The 19,948-nt window shown below is 36.1% G+C and overlaps 1 protein-coding gene across 1 annotated transcript in view; it reads right to left on the minus strand.

Moving 5' to 3' along the window:
- Window positions 1-19,948, minus strand: part of LOC108739743 — a 97,937-nt gene that overhangs the window by 47,553 nt on the left and 30,436 nt on the right. Inside the window, exons 2-3 of the mRNA XM_025980200.1 lie at window positions 2,721-2,828; window positions 1,040-1,204 (exon numbers count right to left, since the gene is read on the minus strand). Of these exons, the coding sequence (XP_025835985.1) occupies window positions 1,040-1,204; window positions 2,721-2,828 (273 nt within the window). The remainder of the gene's footprint in view (window positions 1-1,039; window positions 1,205-2,720; window positions 2,829-19,948) is intronic.

Genomic DNA, 19,948 nt, shown 5'->3' on the forward strand with positions numbered 1-19,948 from the left:
CCTAGTTCGAATAATTTTATTCATTATTATTATTATTATATAACCACTCCTCCTTGACTAGTTTAAATATTATGATATTTTTCCAACAAAACGATTTTATTTTAAATGTATTTAATTTAGCTTAAACGTATTTTTCTCACTGAGAAGTTTGAAAATTGGCCACAGACAGCGCCACAGTAACTTTTGCACATAGCGAATAGCAAGCTCTACAAAATTATTTTTTGTTACAAATTATCTACAAAATATAATGTCATCAGATCATTTTCTGAATTCTGAGACGAATATGTGATCTAGCATCTGTCTAGCAGATCAACATACCTACTTCCCGGGATCTATAGTCTCCAATTACTACAAGTTATCTAGAAAATATGATACCAATTCGATCATTTTCTAAATGAATATGTGATGTAACTAGTAAATCACCCCATTTCCTAGATTCTACAGCAGATAAGCTGTCATATCAAATTACCAATTCGATTGATTACTGAATCAGGCGAGCGACGCATCAATTTAAAAGTAATCTCTACAAAGGTTGTTGGATTCGAAGGGGAACATCAGATAATGACCTACAATTTGACCTTAACCTTGATCGTCACATCATTTAATGTCAAATCGACTGGAATACTTTAATCTTAGATTCAAAAAAGCGCAAATTTTTACGTTTAGATGAGGTTCTTTTCACTGAGTATCTTCTCTTGAAATAATACCAGAAAAAGAAATTCAAAAATAAGTTTTTGTTTTTTGGGTGATTCCGCTAACGAGATATAAATAATGTGTATATTATTGTAGGTACTCACACGTATACAATTGTACATTTAACAGAAGTAAGATTATATTTTATTATTATTTCGACAAGTTCTGTAAAGTTTTATTTTTAAATGTTTTGAATAAAGGAAATGAATTAAACTTAGCAAACGAATGTTCATTAAAAATACGAGAACACAGTTAAATAATTTCCTTAAACTCACAATTTACCTAATGCAGTATAAAAGTAAAAGTAAATTTAGCATATTCAAAATTCATTTGCGATTCAGCTTACCTGCAAGAAGACTCAGGGCCGTCTTCACCATGACTAAGGCACTGTATTTCATCACTACCTTTTCCTTTGAATTAATCATCGCTAGCTGCAAGACGCTGAGAAAACAATACACGCCCAAGATTGCAACGCCAAAACAAGCCACCACGCCGGATATCCACACAGCCCCTGAAACAAAACAGGTACGTATTGTATAAAGAAAAAATAAATCAAAAACATTGCTTAAATCAATACGTAAACTATTTTCTTATTTTGATGCTATTTTGGAAAAAAAATCCTTCTCGCATATTGCAGCGGAAAGAAGCTAACCAGCAAAAATCAGCGTTGCCAAACGAATTTACTTTTATTCCCTAATTTTTTACCTAAATTTTTTTATATCTCTAAAGATTTCTATGACAAAAAAAGGAAAGCCTTTGTTCCTTTCAAAAGTATTTAAAGGAATTTAGTACAAGTAACAGTACAAGTAGGTAGCTTTTAAACAACGAGAACCCATTGGCACAAAAATTATATTATAAATTAAATAAATATAGCAGTATTAGCATCTAGCAAGCAGAGGATAGCGCAGGGTCGTGTCGCCTTTAATAAAAAGAAGTCACTAATTCGAAAAAGGTTGTTAAAGGTGTATGTTTGGGGTGCGGCGTTGTACGGGTGAGAAACATGGACAGTGTGCGCGGTGAAAAAAAAAAGGTTAGGAGCCTTCGAAATGTGGTATTATAGGCGAATGGTAAGGATAACGTGGGTAAAAAAGGTTAAAAATGAAGAGGTATTAGAAAGAATAGGAGAACAGAGGACTCTATGAAAGTCAATAAAAAGTAGGCGAGATAGGTTGGTAGGATACCTTCTTAGGCATAAAAGGTCTAGTCGGAGACATATTAGAGGCAGAAACAGAAGTTAGGAGGGGTAGAAGTAGACCCAGATTAGATCACTGTTCGCAAATAGTTAAGGATGTTGTAGTTTTAGGGAAATGCGAAGTTTAGCGAAGGATAGAAAAGAGTGGAGGTACGTGTCCAATCAGTCTTAGGACTGATGACCTTATGATGATGATGAAATTAAATAAAAACCCCCTTTTCTCTAAACTAGCTTTAAATTAACTAGATTTACGAAAATTTACCTAGAGGTGCCAACGCTGGTCTAAAATTGAAAGTGTTAGAGGACACCTTTTTCCCTAACTTATTGCCTGCATAGATAGAGGTAAATCTGGTGAATATATCCAGTAGGAGTCGTTTTAAAAAGCTTTCGACTTTGGAAGCTAGCCAGTTAATAATAACCGATAGTCCTGAAATTGCCATTTCAAAATATTGTCAGCATATAGCGCTTACAAAATGCATATGGATGATACTTGTCAGTTTTCTTTTACAAAATACCTTGACAAAGATTCATATTAAATATTTGTCGGATAATGTAAGAACTTTCGTTCCTACCGGAGGTCCCACGATACAAAGGTACAGTTGGAGCAATTTTGTTTTCCTAAGGGTATTTATAGGGAATTTGTTTAAGCAGTTACACATTAATAAAAAATCGATTTAAATAGAATTCATGACTAGCTTGGCCTTACTTTGGCATTGTCTTGTATTAGTTATGTTAAGAATATTTTCGACGTATTTCTGTTCCCTTTGAGATTTTTCACTAAACTTAATTATATAGCAAGTACCTAATGATAAATAATTTAACTATTACTACTTACATGAAGTCCTAAACCGAGACGCATCTTCCCCGCAACGTTCCCGATTATACAAGAGAAGTTTGCACTTTCTCCAAGGACCGAAATATCCTTGCTCAGATCCTGGACCGCCTGCAAGAAAAAGAATAATACATATTATTACAATAATAACACAAATGTAGTGTTTATGGAAATATTAAATGTAGTGTTACAGGCGAATGATGAGGATACCGTGGAAGGACAAGGTTAGAAATGAGGAGATATTGGAAAGAGTAGGACAGCAGAAATCACTACGCAAATCGATACGAAATAGGCGAGATAAGTTGGTAGGATACTTTCTCAGGCATGAAGGGATAGTTAGAGACATATCAGAAGAGGAAACAGGAGCTAAAAGGAAAAAAGGTACATCTAGATTAGATAACTCTTGGCAAATAGTTCAGACTGATTAGTCAGGATAGGATAGAGTGAAGATGCGTGTCCAACAAGTCGACTAACGACCTTATGATGATGAACGTTTTAGTGAAAACTAAGCAGTTACAGTCTATTTCAATTTTTAGAATTGTGACCTTGATGAAATCTGAGCAAAGATAGAAAGAATACACACTAGGCTTGAGCAAGACAGAAACAGTGGGAACAAGCTTGAACGAGCAGAGCTCTCTATGGGCGGTCTTAGGAGATCGGCTAGAACTGTACAGTATTAGACGAAGATGTTTAGCAATTTCTTAAAACAAAAATGTATATAAATTTTAAATAAAGCATATTCTTAAATTTTAACGAGGCAGTTTCTATAATTATTTTGCAAATAGTACTGTACACTTTTGTCTAATTCTCGCTCGATGATTGGTGGAGAAATGAGCTCCGCAGACAAATATGATTGAATTTGGAATTATGCTACGGCGCATCCTAATAAAGGGAAGGGGCATATCTCCAACTTCGTGAAACGAACAGTAATTCATATGACTTTGGTGTCATAATGACCTTTTTAATTGAGTTACAAATACGAATTGAACTAGTTTAGCTACTGAATATTATTATTAAATTGCTGTTTTTTTTTTTAATTTATTCATTATTCTGCTATCTACCAGTACTACTATACATATATGTACCATGTAGACAATTTTAACGAACACAGACTATAAAATTTTTGTTCTTTAATAATAATTATTTATTTGTTGGGCTCTCAAAAAAATCCTATTTAATTAGTTAAGAGTAAGATAATTTTTGTCCAATTTGCGAGTAATTTTCTCATTATAATTACATACTGGATGTAAGAAATTCATACATGTATGTAGGTACATACAAGGCAATAACAACAACTGACAGGTGAAATTGAATAAAAGCAAAACATACATTGACTCTCCCGACAGAAGGAAATTGACATGTCAATACAAGTCAAATACAGTGACTACCGTATTCCATCGATGAGGTACTATTGTGTAAATAAAATACCCGTTTACGCGTCTACGTGAAGTGCACAAATGTATTTATTTATGGACACCCATTGATTGTCTAAATTAAATTTTCCAAATGAAATTCCAATTCGAATAAAAGGCAAAAACCGGATGAAATTCATTGTTACAAATCGGCGAAAAGTGACGCTTAAAATGTATATCATCCGGTAGCTTTCATTAAATCGTCCACAGACACACGTAATAACACAGGCATGTGCATTATGAAGGTAAACAACAAGTCAGCCTACATATGTATACTTTCAATGAATAGAAAGTAAATTTAGTAACGTCTGCTTTTAGCAGTTCGTGACAAAGAATCTCGAATCAATGAAATAGACACAAAAACAGTCTCTTAATTTAGAAACAATTTAAAAGCTATAATTCAGCTTCCAATAGGACACGAAATTAATCAGATATGCTTCAGTAAAATATTGAATACTGAACAGATACAGGATGATAAAATTAAAAATTTATTTTAAATTACTCAAACTCATGTTAAGGCCATGTTACATGGCGCGTGGAGCGTGAATCGACATTCCACGCGCCCGCTGCCTCCATACCGTTAGGATACCCCTGTCCGATTCAGATCGCGCCGAACCCGTTACACAGAGCGTGGATTGGCAATTCATGCGACCTATAATAGGGGCTTTATACGACGCATGGAACGCGAATCGGCATTCCACGCGCTAGCCGCCGCCGTGCAAAAAAATCAAGGAAACTGTTGGGATGCGCCTGTGCGTCCCGACCGCGTCGAACCCGTTACACAAAGCGTGGAGCAATCCACGCGTTGTGTAGGAGAAGCTTTACATGGTGCATGTAGCGTGGATCGGCGCTCCACGCGCCCTCCATCGCCGTGAAAGGAAGTCAAAGGAACCACTATGACGCGCCTGTCCGCCCCAGACTGCGCCAAACCCGTTACACAGAACGTGGTTTGGCAATAGGGGCTTTTTACGGCGCATTGAACGTGGATCGACATTCCACGCGCTAGCCGCCGCCGTGCAAATGAATCAAAGAAACTGCTACGATACGCTTATGTGCTCCTAACCGCTCCAGACTCATTACATAGAGCGTGGATTGGCAATCCACGCACCGTGAAACAGTGGCTTTACACAAAGGAATCTAAGGCGTATTGAAAATATCAGACACATCTACTGGAATTCTAAGTTGTCCATAAGAGTGTTCTTTGCTGTATCAATTTTATCCTACGTTTGTAATTGGTGGGTAACTCAAGAAAGCAAACATCCGTAAAATAAAAGAAAATAAAATTTACGTGTGTATCTATGCATGATGATCTAAAATTGGTAAAGTAAAATAAATCCAAACAGTTGAAATATCTTAATAAAAACTAACTTTCTTTTCTCGAGTTTTAGACAATAAAGACTTTCGGGTGTATTTAAAGAAAACGAGAGACATGAACGTAGATTAGGGACATTTTATAAGCAGGAGTAACAGTAAAAAGGGACATAAATAGATCTATAAATTAGATTACTGTCAGCAAAAAGTTAGGAATGCAGCAGGTTCTACTTTTAGGGAAATACAAAAATTGGTTCAGGATATAAAAAGGGTGGAAATACGTATCTAACCAGTCAGTCGATCATGTGATGATGGTTTATATTTGTGTAGGTGTACGCACAGAAAGGCAAACGGAGTAGGAAGAAGCCGGAAACGGAAATTAACACGGTTCGAAAGCAGTAGCATTCAAACACTGAAAACATTTCATCGGCTTCGGAAACGTCCGTCAGTCACCGATCTAAAAGCTTCTGTAAGCAGATAAGCGATTTTCTGTTACATGTCACCATTAACGAGTAAATTCGGTTCATGTTTATGTGATTTATTCAAATTAATAAAAGTAAAGGTGTTTTTTACTTTTTCTTTTGTATTTAGAAACATTTGAGTTAATTGGCTGCTTTTCAACTGGAATGCTTTATTGACAAACCAAGTTCAACAAAAAAGTGCAATTTGTATACTTAATATATATTCCGTAAAAATTAATAAGCGGAGTTACCGTTAGTAACCTTAAGAAGCCGCTGATTTTCGATATCTAGGAGGTTAGATAATTAAGGATGTGGGATGTTCTAGTTTTAGGAACATGCTCAGGACAAAAAAACAGTGAAGGTACGTGTCCAACGAGTCTTATGACTGCCGACCCTACGTTGGTGATGATAATGACTTTCTCTAAATAAAAAAACTGACCACTGGACCACATAATATTTGAACTTTATAATATACTACATGTGCAGTACATAGCAACCTCATAAATGCGAAATAAAAAGAATTCTGTAAGGTTCATTTTGAAAGCATCTCGTCATGGCATTTCTTTAAGGATAACTACAGATATTTATGAGCATACCCTCCAGTAAGCTGACATCAAAAGTATATTGAAAAGTAAAAATGGCTTCTTTCTGTCCTCAGTTCCCTCCTATTCAAGTGTTCGCCACAAGGCAACTATTACATAGGGGCAACACTGAGAACGGATTTTGTAAAATATCGCATTCTAAAAGTCTCACTAAAACCTATTAGCTGAGGTTAGTAAACGACGAAATCCTGCTGTGTCTAACAGGGTAACATGATATTAATTTATTAAATACATGTAAATAAAAGACCTTCTTATTTCAAACAATATTTTAAAGTAGTCCAACCGAAAGTTGTGAATAGTTAAATCAGCAACTAAATATAAGAAATTTATAAAATAAACTTTGGTACGTTCAAATTCCAAAATCCAAACAGTAGCAGTTAAATTAAAAACAAAGCTATTTAAATTTTACTTCCGTTTGTAGTCCTTTTTTTTACTACTGTCAATAAAAAGGCTTCAATTACTGATTAGTATTTCATAGTAAACCAGACTACCCCAAATATAGTATAATTTTCCATGTCAGTTTAATACCCACTAGCATAAATTCTATGACGCATTAGGATAATTCCGTTGGTTGTGAAATAGTACAATACCGCAAGGTGACTAATTATTTTCGTGTTTATTAAAGGTCTTAATGCAATATCTACAAATTTACCCATACATTTACACACATAAATAGTTCATACCTCGAGATACCATAGAAATATGACTCTATATTTTGGCCTTAGCCAAAGTAGCACAAATTCCTACTACTAAAATTATTTTTACAGTGCCAATATTTCCGGTTGTACCTAAAACAGACATATAACTCCACTACGATTTACGGTATTAAGCATTTATCTCTAACAGTTTTCCAGAAAAAATCGAATATTTTATACTCAAAACTTTATATTAGCAAAATGGTTTTTTAGTTGTCGATGTCCAAAGTACAGACCATGACTCAGGTCTAGTCCTGGAGCAAGCTCGACGTTCCAGTATGATTAACTTCATTCATAACCACGTACTGTAATTATTTTTTTTATGAACGAAGTTAGGGTTCTATGCAAGGTCGGTCCACCCACTAATTTCTTTAAGCTCGTAGCTAAAATCTATCTGTCACAAAAATACAAAACTAGGTTCCATAATCCAAAACACAACATCTTCACTCAGACGTATGAGGAAAGCGAAGAATGATGATATGATATGATATGATAATTTATAACCACGTCATATAATTATTCTTTTTTTGTACCTAAGCGAAGCTAGGGTTTGCCCACCCACTAATCTCTGCAAGACCTCAGCTCTACTCTATCCGTCTTTATATTAGCAAAATGGTTTTTGATTTCGCATCGAACGGTATCTTTTAATATGGGTCATTCCATATGAAAAAAAAACTTATTCGTCTCGTAAGATTGTCAAAAGTATATAAGTTTCGATATTTCCGGCTCTGAATAGCGTACACATTTTGCCCATAGCAAAAACAATATGGTAATTCATACTAAAACGAACTGTACAAACCGCAGGTTTTTAGCTTTTATTGTTTAGACACTATTTAGTCTCATTGAAAAAGCTGAAAGCGTATTTTTTTTTAAAAACAGTTGAATATCCTAAAAACTAGTTGAGATAGGTAGAGGGAGCTGTTAACAAAGTCGACCTCAAATTAAACAGAGAAACGAAAAATGTAAAAATATATAGGGCGATCCCTTTAAAATAAAGAATTTAGGTAGTATTCAGAAGAAATTGAACACCTTGTATGACTGAAAATATTTTCTATATATGCACCATTGTGGTGTTATAGGCGGATGATGAGGATAACGTGGGTAGAAAAGGTTAGAAATAAAGAGGTATTGGAAAGAATAGGAGAAAAGAGGACTCTATGGAAGTCAATAAGAAATAGGCGAGATAGGTTAGTAGGACACCTTCTCAGACATGAAGGTCTAGTCACAGACACATTAGAGGCAGAAACAGGAGTTAGGAAGGGTAGAGGTAGACGTAGGTTAGATTACTGTTCGCAAATAGTTAAGGATGTGGGTTGTTCTTGTTTTAGGAAAATGCTAAGTTTAGCTTTGGATAGGAAAGATTTGAGGTACGTGTCCTACCAGTCTTAGGACTGACGACCTTATGATGATGATGCACCATATGATTCCGGACCGCTTTTATAAAAACATTTTTTTTATTAAATATATAATAACAAGTTTACGGACGAAACCACCTTAGGTGAAACACCCTGTATACCACACTCCCCCCTCCAATTATACTTGCTTATTTCGATTTTTTCATAAGGTCGACTTTCATTACAGTCACTGAACAGAATTATTCAAAAGCTATGTAATAATACCATCAATATAGTTTAACATTGATTCACTTATAAGTGTAATTTGTAAATCTTGCTTCATACATGCCAAAAATTAACATAGGAAAGGCGTGTACGCATGTAAATGTACATGCATTTGTATTTATAATTGTAAAAGCATATCCAACGCCCACTACAAGAATTCCGCAGCACAACGTAAGTGGGTCAGTCCGTAAGAACATTGGGAAATTAAAAGACAAGAACTATGAGTATCACTAATTTATTTCACCTCCACAATTATCTCTTGGTAATTTAATTAACCGCAGAATTGTGTAAGTACATATAGTACGAAAATTATTTAAGACATTCGAGTCCCGAGTCTCATTTAAATTGGGCAATTAAGAGCCTAATTACCGCGATTAACAGAAATGACAAAAAAAATACAACGTGTAATTATACAACACGCTACTGAAGTGAAACTTCTTCAAATATACCGGAATAGGGGTTAGGGAATTGGTTTAATGGTATTATTTGTACACTATGAATTTAAATTTTACATTATACATGCCGGAGTTGCCTGTAACGAACGTTGCATTGAAGCGCGCTCACGGCTTAAGCGATCCCCACTACGAAATCGACTACGTGGCCGAGTAGAGAGGGGACATCCGTTGCATGATTTCGTTACATAGCAACTCGCACGAAAACGAACTTACCCAACCGTTCGTAAGGAAGTTTCACTTCAATAACTATAACCGTTTGCTCAGACTAAAGCGCATAATAAGTAAAGACTTATTTATAAGGGGTAAAAAATGACCAATTCTGGATCTTGAGGACATGACTTCATTGAAGTATAAGTGCCCTTGGATAAGCGGTTATCTTTTTTTTACCATAAATTTAAGCAAGTTACTGTGAAATTCATCTCATCACAAAATGTGCAACATTTCTCATCCAATAAGTGTGTCAAATAAATACACCATTGGTTTTAATGAAGTTCATAATAAAATCCAAATTAAGAAATATCCACATAATTAATCTCCTCTACTGGGTATCAGTAACGCGACAGTAGCTCAGTCTAATTAAGACAACTAATTACGGATGCAAATAATAAATAATTAACTTGATCTCGGCCACAGATTTCAAATGGTGCAGAAAGGAACTTAAGAAGTTGCTGCAAAAATAGTTTGTAATTAAAAGAGATACTGCAGCTGTCGTACTATGTCCCTGCTATCAGAAATAGAAATGAGAAACTTTATCTATACACTGCCTCTCCCCAATCACCCACCAACACTAGTAGCTGAGTCTTTTATTAAATAGTCAGAGTATAGGCGATATTGTTTTATACATAAACTAGTGACCCGCCCCAGCTTCGCACGGGTGCAATCTGATACTAAATATATTTTTGTTTTGTTTAGATTATTATCGAAAAGGGGAAATCTTCAAAAGATACCCCCTGAACATACTAAATATACTACAGAATGTCTTTATATACTACATTCACAGTTTTTTTGTCATTAGACAATACAAACGGGCCGATACCGCTGCAACTGCTATGTCCCTGCATTTTAAATCTCTAATATCTTCGAAAATATTCATTTAAATTACATGCTCTAAAGGGCCATATTGATCTATATTAAATGCACAATGTATTTAAGGTACTTAATTAGATAAAGATTAATGCTGTATTGCTTAAAATCGCTTCGTAAATAAACCATTATTTCTCGTAAAAAGTAGAGGATAAAAAATGGTTATTGTGGGTTATCCCTAAGAGATAGACATATACCATCGCGGACTTTTATAGACCCTTTAAAGATGTACAATATTGTAGTACATTATTTTGATCTATCTCGTACGGTTCAGCCAGCGTTTGCAATGTAAGCGCAAATAATGTGTTTATTTACGACATCACATTAGAAACCTCTAAAATTATCAGTGTTTTCCTACTATATTATGCATGTATTATACATATAAACCTTCCTCTTGAATCACTCTATCTTTTAAAAAAAACCGCATCAAAATCTGTTGCGTAGTTTTAAAGATTTAAACATACATAGGGACAGACAGCGGGAAAGCGACTTTGTTTTATACTATGTACTGACAGTTATGACTACGGATGTCATATTGCGTTGTTTTACACCAGAGCTGGGCACACTTTAATTTCGTAGAAATCGCTACCTGAGGTTAGTTTGGGCCACTGCATACCCTTCAATGAGTACGAGAGAGTAAGCAGTAATGGCCCATATTGCTTTCCCTTTTTCTTCTCCCTTCCACTCCCATATTAAGCCCTTTCATCCTGTAAACTAGCGAAGCCTCTCTTGCAACTTAAATAATACCTACGAAAATTTTCTAATGATCGTCCGGCAGCTCAGGGGTAGCTACCGGACTACGTTCGCAATACTATTGGGTTCGGCTATGAAAGAGGGGACTCATCTACGAAATGGAAGGGATAAGAAAAGGAAAGAATCATCTCACTCGCACTCGCAGGAGCAATGAGGAGCTCCTTGACTATACCTGAGGAACACTCGGGAGTCAAAAGAGCCGAGTTTGCCCGGCTCTGTTTTACACCACTATCCAACTTTCTCAGAAGTTTTCTAGCAAACTGATTAAAAACCTTCTGACAAAATAATAATTTAATATAACCTTTTTTGTTAGAAGCAAAATATCCTTGTCATATTTATTGTGATGGAAGAACTTAATACCTAAGAGGAGAGTTTAAAAAAATACCAAAATTGTGAAGACAACAATTATAAAACGAGCATGAATCTTTATTTCTTATTACTCTATTCCTTCATAAACCTAATATTCCAATCAACAATTCTCTGTAATGCATCAATTCTCATGTTAGTGAATAAGAAAATACGATATTTTCCTGGAATCAATATCTTATTAATTGCGAAGACTGAAGTTATTATTAGGTGGTGATAGGAGTGGCAGCTTCACCTTGTTGTCACATGAGATAGTAAAAGCGTCATAATTAATCTAATAGATAAATAAATACAACCTTCAAGATGTACCCATTAATTTCGATGAATCATCCTTCAAACCCAACCGCATGTGTACATCGTCAAGGTGGATATTTACAGACAATCAATCATTAACTTTATTTTTTTAAGAAGAGGATCGCCATTGTTCTCCGAATTCTGAAAAATAAAATTTTGAATCGAAAAAATCATGTTTGTAGAAACGAATCATACTCCACATGTTACAATGAACGTTTAGAATGTGTTAAAACTAGAGAATTCTAAAAAAAGTGCCGGATATTAAGGCAAAGTACTCGGCAGTGCAGGGTAATTCTACCAGAAAAAAAAGAAAAGACCAACATCAACAATAATAAGTATAATAGGAAACCTACGTAATGAATATTGGTAATTAAGATTGTATTGGGATAGGTCGTTTGTTCTAATTTGTATTATTTATTGACTGCTAAAGTAAATTATTTGTTATTTCGATATATTTCTTGTGTTTACCTTTTCTCGTAAACATTTCTAACCTCTCTATCCACGGTATCGTCATCATTCGCCTGTAACACCACATTTCGAACGCTTCCAACCTTTTTTCTGCCGCGTCCACCGTCCATATTTCGCACCCGTACAGCGCAGTACTCCAAACATACACCTTTAACAATCTTTTTCGAATTTCTAAATTACCTGTTCGCGAACATAGAAATGGCTTCTTTTTATTGAAGGCGACTCGACCCTGCGCTATCCTCTGCTTCATCCCTTCTACTCCTTCCGTCCTGACTTACCTGACTTCCTAGATAGTTAAAATCAGCCACTTCTACTAATTTTTCTCCTATCTTTATATTCGTTCTTTCCCTACGTTTTCTTCCCTTGCATACCAGTATTTTTATTTTACTTTCATGTACTTATTCCATACAATACTGTTTTGTCAATACCGCCATCTCTCGCTATCTTTAATGATGTTGATCACGTTTTGGATGAATAGATTAAAAACTATCGGTAACAGTGTGCACCCTTGTCTGACTCCCTTCCTAATATTTACTTCTCTACCTAAAATCAGCCACTTTTTCAAATCTTTCGTCTCCTATCTTTATATTCGCTCTTTACTATTTCTTCCTTTGCATACCAGTATTTTTGTTTTACTTTTATTTATTTGCATACAATACAGCTTCCATAAAGGAAGAAAAAGGCATAAAAAAAGGAACAATCAAAGATAAAAACAGGTTTGTATTTTTAATAGAACCATTAGAATTAAATCGCATACATCGTATTTCGAAGAAAGTACTAGTAAACATTATCCATTTCACCGTTCAATCAAAGCGTATATTTTACAAATATAATAGAGGAATATTTTACTATTGTGTAAGTAAATTGATTTTTTACCACTATCTATTTTCAATGTTCTGTACTGTACCTACATCAGAAGATGATACTCCAACGAGGAATTCCATCAACGTCCATGTCATATCGTTACACCCTTGTGACATTATTTTTATGATGTGAATTTTTGATAACGGTATCTTTGCGTAGGTTTAAAAAATGAAAATGTGTAGACATGAAAATTGGTATTTTAAATTGTAAAGTTAATAGGGCTACGGATAAATTTTTGCCCTTATAAGTGTCAGTAATTCGGATGATATATGGATAGCTTAAAATCTGAAACCCATCTGTTCGTCAACCCAAGAACATTTCGAAAACTACTTCACTAAATTTTAAAATGGTTATCGCCATTATTTATTCAATACCTTGAAGAATATTTCGCAGTTGTGCATCTTGACCTGAACATACCGTGTATAGAGAAGGTTAGAAATGAAGAGGTATTAGAAATAATAGAGGACTCTATGGAAGTCAATAAGAAATAGACGAGTTAGGTTAGTAGGATACCTTCTCAGGCATGAAGGTCTAGTCTGAGACGTATTACAGGCACAAACGGGGTTAAAGGTATACCTAGATTATATTACTGTTCGCAAATAGTTAAGGGGTGGGTTGTTCTAGTTTTAGGGAAATGCGAAGATTAGCTCAGGATAGGAAAGAGTGGAGGTGCGTGTCCAATCAGTATTAGGACTGACGACCTTATGATGATGACAATGGATACATTTATTCATTATTCATAAGAAAGGCATGATTCAGGTTAATATAAAAATTTGTAATAATGTAACCCCCTTACACTTATCTCTCCGCTACAAATGCACCTTTAGAAATCGTTACGTCTACTAAAACCATTAACAGAATTTATCGGAATAAAAATACCTACGTTGATGGAAATTATTGCGATGTACTAATAGACTTAACAATTGCTAACAAAGATTTGCAAAAATTTTCTCCAAGCAATAAAAATTCAAATTCTGTCTTAATCCAATTCGCCATCATTAGCTTGATATCACTGCACCGTCCCCCATTAGGTTCTCCTCAGCTCGAACTCAGATCACCAGTTAAAAAAAGTTAACCACCGCTGATAAGGGTGTGGACATAGCTGGGACCTCGCTAGGGACCTAATATACTGACCAAAGCTGGAACCTTCGACCCTTGCAGAAGTGTGGAAATACTGATGCCTCGATCTTATGCATTTTTAAGCTATTGTAGCTTTTAGGTCAATTCTAAGCAAACGGCGAATTAATGTGGATTTCCCTTCAATTAATCAAACCAGCCACGAAAAAGTACTAGACATCCTCTCAGCAAAAAAAAAAACCTTTCCAACAAGGAGAATTTCATCATCTCTATAAGACATAACGAATGATTCCAATTGTTTTTTAGAATGTATGCGAATGAGAATAAGTACACTTGATTACATTTTGGGCAAATTAGGAGATAAACTAGATAGAACCTAACAGAATTTCCATTCCGAACTGTCACGTGTGCTATTATCGAGAGTTAAAAAATCTAAACTAGGATCCACAGTCGAAAGTAACCAGACCAACGCGCGAAGCGAAGAATGATGCTCGATGCTCCAGTATGACCATCTTCATTTATAACCACGAACTGTAATTAGGTACCCTATTTTGTAAGCGAAGCTAGGAATCATGCTAAGGTTGTTCCACCCACTAATCTCCCCAAGACCTAAAACTCTGCTCTACCTGTCACAAAAATACTAAATTAGTTGTCGATGTCCAAAGTACCAGACCATGACTCAGGTCTAGTCATGCAGCAAAGGACGATGCTCGACGTTCCAGTATGATTATTTTAATTTATAACCACGTACTGTAATTATCTTTTTTTTGCGAGCGAAGCTAGGGTTCTATGCTAGAGTCGGTCCACCCACTAATTTCTTCGAACTCGTAGCTCAAATGTATCGGTCACAAAAATACAAAACTAGGTTTCATAGTCCAATGCACCAGACTTTGACTTAGAAATATTCCTAAAGCAAAGAATCATAATCAATGTCCCAGTATGATCATTTATAACCACGTCATATAATTATTCCTTTTTTGTGAGCGAAGCTAAGGTATCGTGCTAGGGTTTGCCCATCCACTAATCTCTGCAAGACCTCAGCTCTACTTTATCCGTCACAGATATACTAAGCTATTTTCCGTAGTCCAAAGCAGCAGACTATGATTCAGGCCTAGTCCTGGAGCAAAGGATGATATTCGACGATCAAGTATGATTATCTTCATCTATAACCACGTACTATAATTATTTTTTTTATGAGCGAAGCTACAGTTCTATGCTAGGGTAGGTCCGCCCACTAACTTCTTCAAGATCGTAGCTTAAATCTATCTGTCACAAAAATGCAAAACAAGGTTCCATAATCCAAAGCACCAGACCTTGACTCAGACATATGCCTAAAGCGAAGAATCATGATCAATATCCCAGTATGATCATTTATAACCACGTCATATAATTATTTTTTTTTGTGAGCGACGCTAAGGTATCGTGCTAGGGTTTGCCCATCCACTAATCTCTGCAAGACCTCAGCTCTACTCTATCCGCCACAGATATACTAAACTATTTTCCGTAGTCCAAAGCAGCAGACCATGACTCATGCCTAGTCCTAGAGCACCGACGATCAAATATGATTATCTTCATTTACAACCACGCACTATAATTATTTTTTTTGTGAGCGAAGCTACAGTTCTATGCTAGGGTCGGTCCGCCCACTAACTTCTTCAAGATCGTAGCTTAAATCTATCTGTCACAAAAATGCAAAACAAGGTTCCATAATCCAAAGCACCAGACCTTGACTCAGACATATGCCTAAAGCGAAGAATCATGATCAGTATCCCAGGACGATCATTTATAACCACGTCATATAATTATTCTTTTTTGTGAACGAAGTTAGTGTGTCATGCTAGCGTTTGCTCACCCACAAATCTCTCCAAGACCTCAGCTCTGCTTTATCCGTCACAGATATACTAAACTAGTTTCCGTAGTCCAAAGCACTAGACCATATCTCAGGCCTAGTCCTGGAGCAAAGTATGATACTCGATATATAACCACGTACTATAATTATTTTTTTTTGTGAGCGAAGCTAGGATTCTCTGCTAGGGTCTGTCCGNTGTGCTTACTTTAGACGTTGGACAACCGACATTGTTTAGTTTACATTCAACCCATATGTAACTGCTCAGTCCACATCACAATTTGTACTTAAAGATTTATCTGTAGTACACCTACGTGGTCAAATCACAACAAGGGTCGGCTTCAGATTGTCCCTTATTCAAGCTATTGTACTCACCATGCGATTTCTTATTGTATCAAGTTTACGCCTCTAAAGATCCACACTTTTAGTTGCGCCCTGTATAAGTAAATCGCAGCAGACTTTTTATTTGTTTAGAAACCGACTGATACGACTAACCTACATCACTTAAATATGTGCAAATCAATTTAACGACCGGTGTGAATTTCATCGTTACATCCGCACTTAAGTTGTAACGTTCTTTTATTGCTTGATGCAAAAAGGAATTTCTAAGGAAATGGCTAGAAAAAAAAAACTGACCAGAAATGCGCTGTTGTGCAAAGGAGCTCAAGTGGGAGAACGTAAATAGAACGTCTTTCTTTGTGTTGGTACAGTTAGTACTTGCTTTAAAGCGCAAATTAATAATTTGAACGCAGAACAAATAAAATCTCGGAAATCGGGTCACGGAAAACCGCAAATGCAATGTCAGTTCAGGAAATATTTAAAAATAAAAGAGTATGTCAACAAAAAAAGAAATTGTTATAGGTAATTTTATTGTTACATAATTATTATGTTATCGATTTAACAACAATGATTCGTTGTAACGGTTTTTAAATCAGGCAGAAATCTAACGTAGCTAGAAATATTTTCTAATATCAAATAAATACATTCACAACAAGGAGGGTCTCTTGTGGATAACACCGTTACAATTATTGTGGTCAATATGTAATTCTCTGACTTTAACATTGCGGTGCTATATGCTCAACATAGCATTAACAATATTTGAATAAAATAATACCATATAAAACATTAAATTTCTGATTTGTTTAATTTTATAACAGAATTATGTAATACGCCTTTTTGTTATGTAATAGAAAGAACTTTATCAGGAAAGTTAAAGTTATTTCTCTTTTAACTCGAACAGACGAAATTTTTATTTCATTTTTATTATGCCATGATTTAATTTAATCTATATATATATACTTAAGTAAATTTCGTTATACAATAATAGAAATTGTTGTTTGTTCATGCATTCATACAGTTTATCAGTTACTAACGCTGCTAAGAGAACATACATTCTAATGCATAGTGAGAAAGTAGGGCGAAGAGGCTCTTCAGGGCTAAGAGAGAGACAGATGGGGGCGGACAAAATGAAGGCGCAAGGAGTAAAAGGGTAGACCGCTGAGACATGACAGGATGCGTACCTAAAAAAGCCGGACTAGTATCTGAGGCTAGTACAAACGCCTATCGAGCTGTGGTGCAGCCGTTTGAGGTGACGACTCGGTGGAACCTTGTACCGAACCCTAGTATTCTTAGCAGCCTACAGGTAAATCACACACTGTTTACCCCTAAAACTGAGATAACCCGTAACCGATCCCACAAATCTGTGTATAAGCCGGAACGTTAGTCAGGATCTGTGGTAGAGGATCCACGAAAGTGACCTCGTCCTTTACTCATACCAGGTGGTAAGTGTAGTTCGACCGATACAACTAGCCAAAGAAGGGGCCCCACCGGGGACGTGGCTTTCCGGTACCCCTCGATTGGCGTCGGCCTCTTAGTAGCCGTAGTTTCGCTGTGGCGGTTTGGAGGCTCTGGCCATTTATATGCTTTGTATGGAGTCCGTTAAGAAGAAGGCCCACCAACTGTGTGGCTATACCAGTCGGCGTGGAGATCGAACTAGTAGCTCCACGTGCATAAGGATCCAAGTTTAGTTTCCTGGCGTTTGAGGTATCGGGCCGTGAAGGCCATAGCACTAGCATCCCAACCAGCGACTGTATTTCACAGTGGCAGGTACTTGAAGTATCGGATCATGACAACCTGGACTACTATCCGATACATAGTCCTCACTTTGGGTGAGGCAGGCGCTTGAGGTGTCGGTCCAAGGTTCCAGGGGCATTAGTATTTGATTACGTCCCTCAGGATGCTCTGTAATGGGCACGATCAACGCTAAGAAAAACTAACGTGTCAAACCCGCTACAACTATTATTCTTTTTGGCGTTTTGGTCAAAAGTGGTAACGATTACCATTTGCTCCATTGTATACAGAAGTATAATCCTAATTTTTACGTTATGCAATAAGAATTCATATAAAATCGTCAGTCTCTTTTACCGTTAAATTAATTTCTATAATTTTCTTCCATCACTTACCCATCGCTAAGTGTCATCTGACCTGCCAAGTGTAATTAAATACCGATAGATCTTTTTTAATAGAGTACTTCACCTCAACTGTTTCTGTCTTCTGCCCATTGTACTTAATGACCATGAAATTCGTAGCACGACGACATTGCACCAATAGAATTAAAGCTACCAGACCGCAAAATAAGCAATTCGTTTTAGACGCTTCAGCAATCATTTATAACCACGTCATATAATTATTTTTTTTTGTGAGCGACGCTAAGGTATCGTGCTAGGGTTTGCCCATCCACTAATCTCTGCAAGACCTCAGCTCTACTTTATCCGTCACAGATATACTAAACTATTTTCCGTAGTCCAAAGCAGCAGACCATGACTCATGCCTAGTCCTAGAGCACCGACGATCAAATATGATTATCTTCATTTACAACCACGCACTATAATTATTTTTTTTGTGAGCGAAGCTACAGTTCTATGCTAGGGTCGGTCCGCCCACTAACTTCTTCAAGATCGTAGCTTAAATCTATCTGTCACAAAAATGCAAAACAAGGTTCCATAATCCAAAGCACCAGACCTTGACTCAGACATATGCCTAAAGCGAAGAATCATGATCAGTATCCCAGGACGATCATTTATAACCACGTCATATAATTATTCTTTTTTGTGAACGAAGTTAGTGTGTCATGCTAGCGTTTGCTCACCCACAAATCTCTCCAAGACCTCAGCTCTGCTTTATCCGTCACAGATATACTAAACTAGTTTCCGTAGTCCAAAGCACTAGACCATATCTCAGGCCTAGTCCTGGAGCAAAGTATGATACTCGATATATAACCACGTACTATAATTATTTTTTTTGTNAAGCCAGTCATCTAGCAAGCGGCTTCAATTTCCAACAATTTTTTGTTGTGTAAGTATGTGTGTTGATGTTTTGTAATTTGTTGTTTGTGTTTACTTTAGACGTTGTCCACATTGTTTAGTTTACATTCAACCCATATGTAACTGCTCAGTCCATATCGCAATTTGTACTCAAAGATTTAGTTGTAGTAAACCCACGTGGTCAAATCACAACCAAAACTGGCTTCAGATTGTAACTTTTTTGTCCCTTACTCACGCTGTTGTACTCACCATGCGATTTCTTATTGTTACCTAGTCTACACCTTCAAAGCTCCACACTTTTTGTTGCACCCTGTATAAGTAAATCGTAGTAGCCCCTTAAAGTCCTAAGCACACATACGATTACCTTAATCTTAAATGCGCAATTTAGCAACTACATAAATTGCCCAGAACTGAAATGTACCCATTGTATTGGGTTGTTCGGAAAGTCATTTCCTTTTTTCCCGACAGAGGATTTAATTGTATTCTTTTGCACCCAACTTCACATTTAAGCCGTATAATTTTTATATGCTTTGAGAGCTCATATAGCAAGGCTTGTGTGTGAAAAATTCCAATTAATTCTACGCAGTAGTTTTTGGTTGGTG

The sequence above is a fragment of the Agrilus planipennis genome, unplaced genomic scaffold (genome assembly GCF_000699045.2).
Source record: "Agrilus planipennis isolate EAB-ADULT unplaced genomic scaffold, Apla_2.0 scaffold252, whole genome shotgun sequence".
In the NCBI taxonomy this organism is placed as follows: Eukaryota; Metazoa; Arthropoda; class Insecta; order Coleoptera; family Buprestidae; genus Agrilus; species Agrilus planipennis.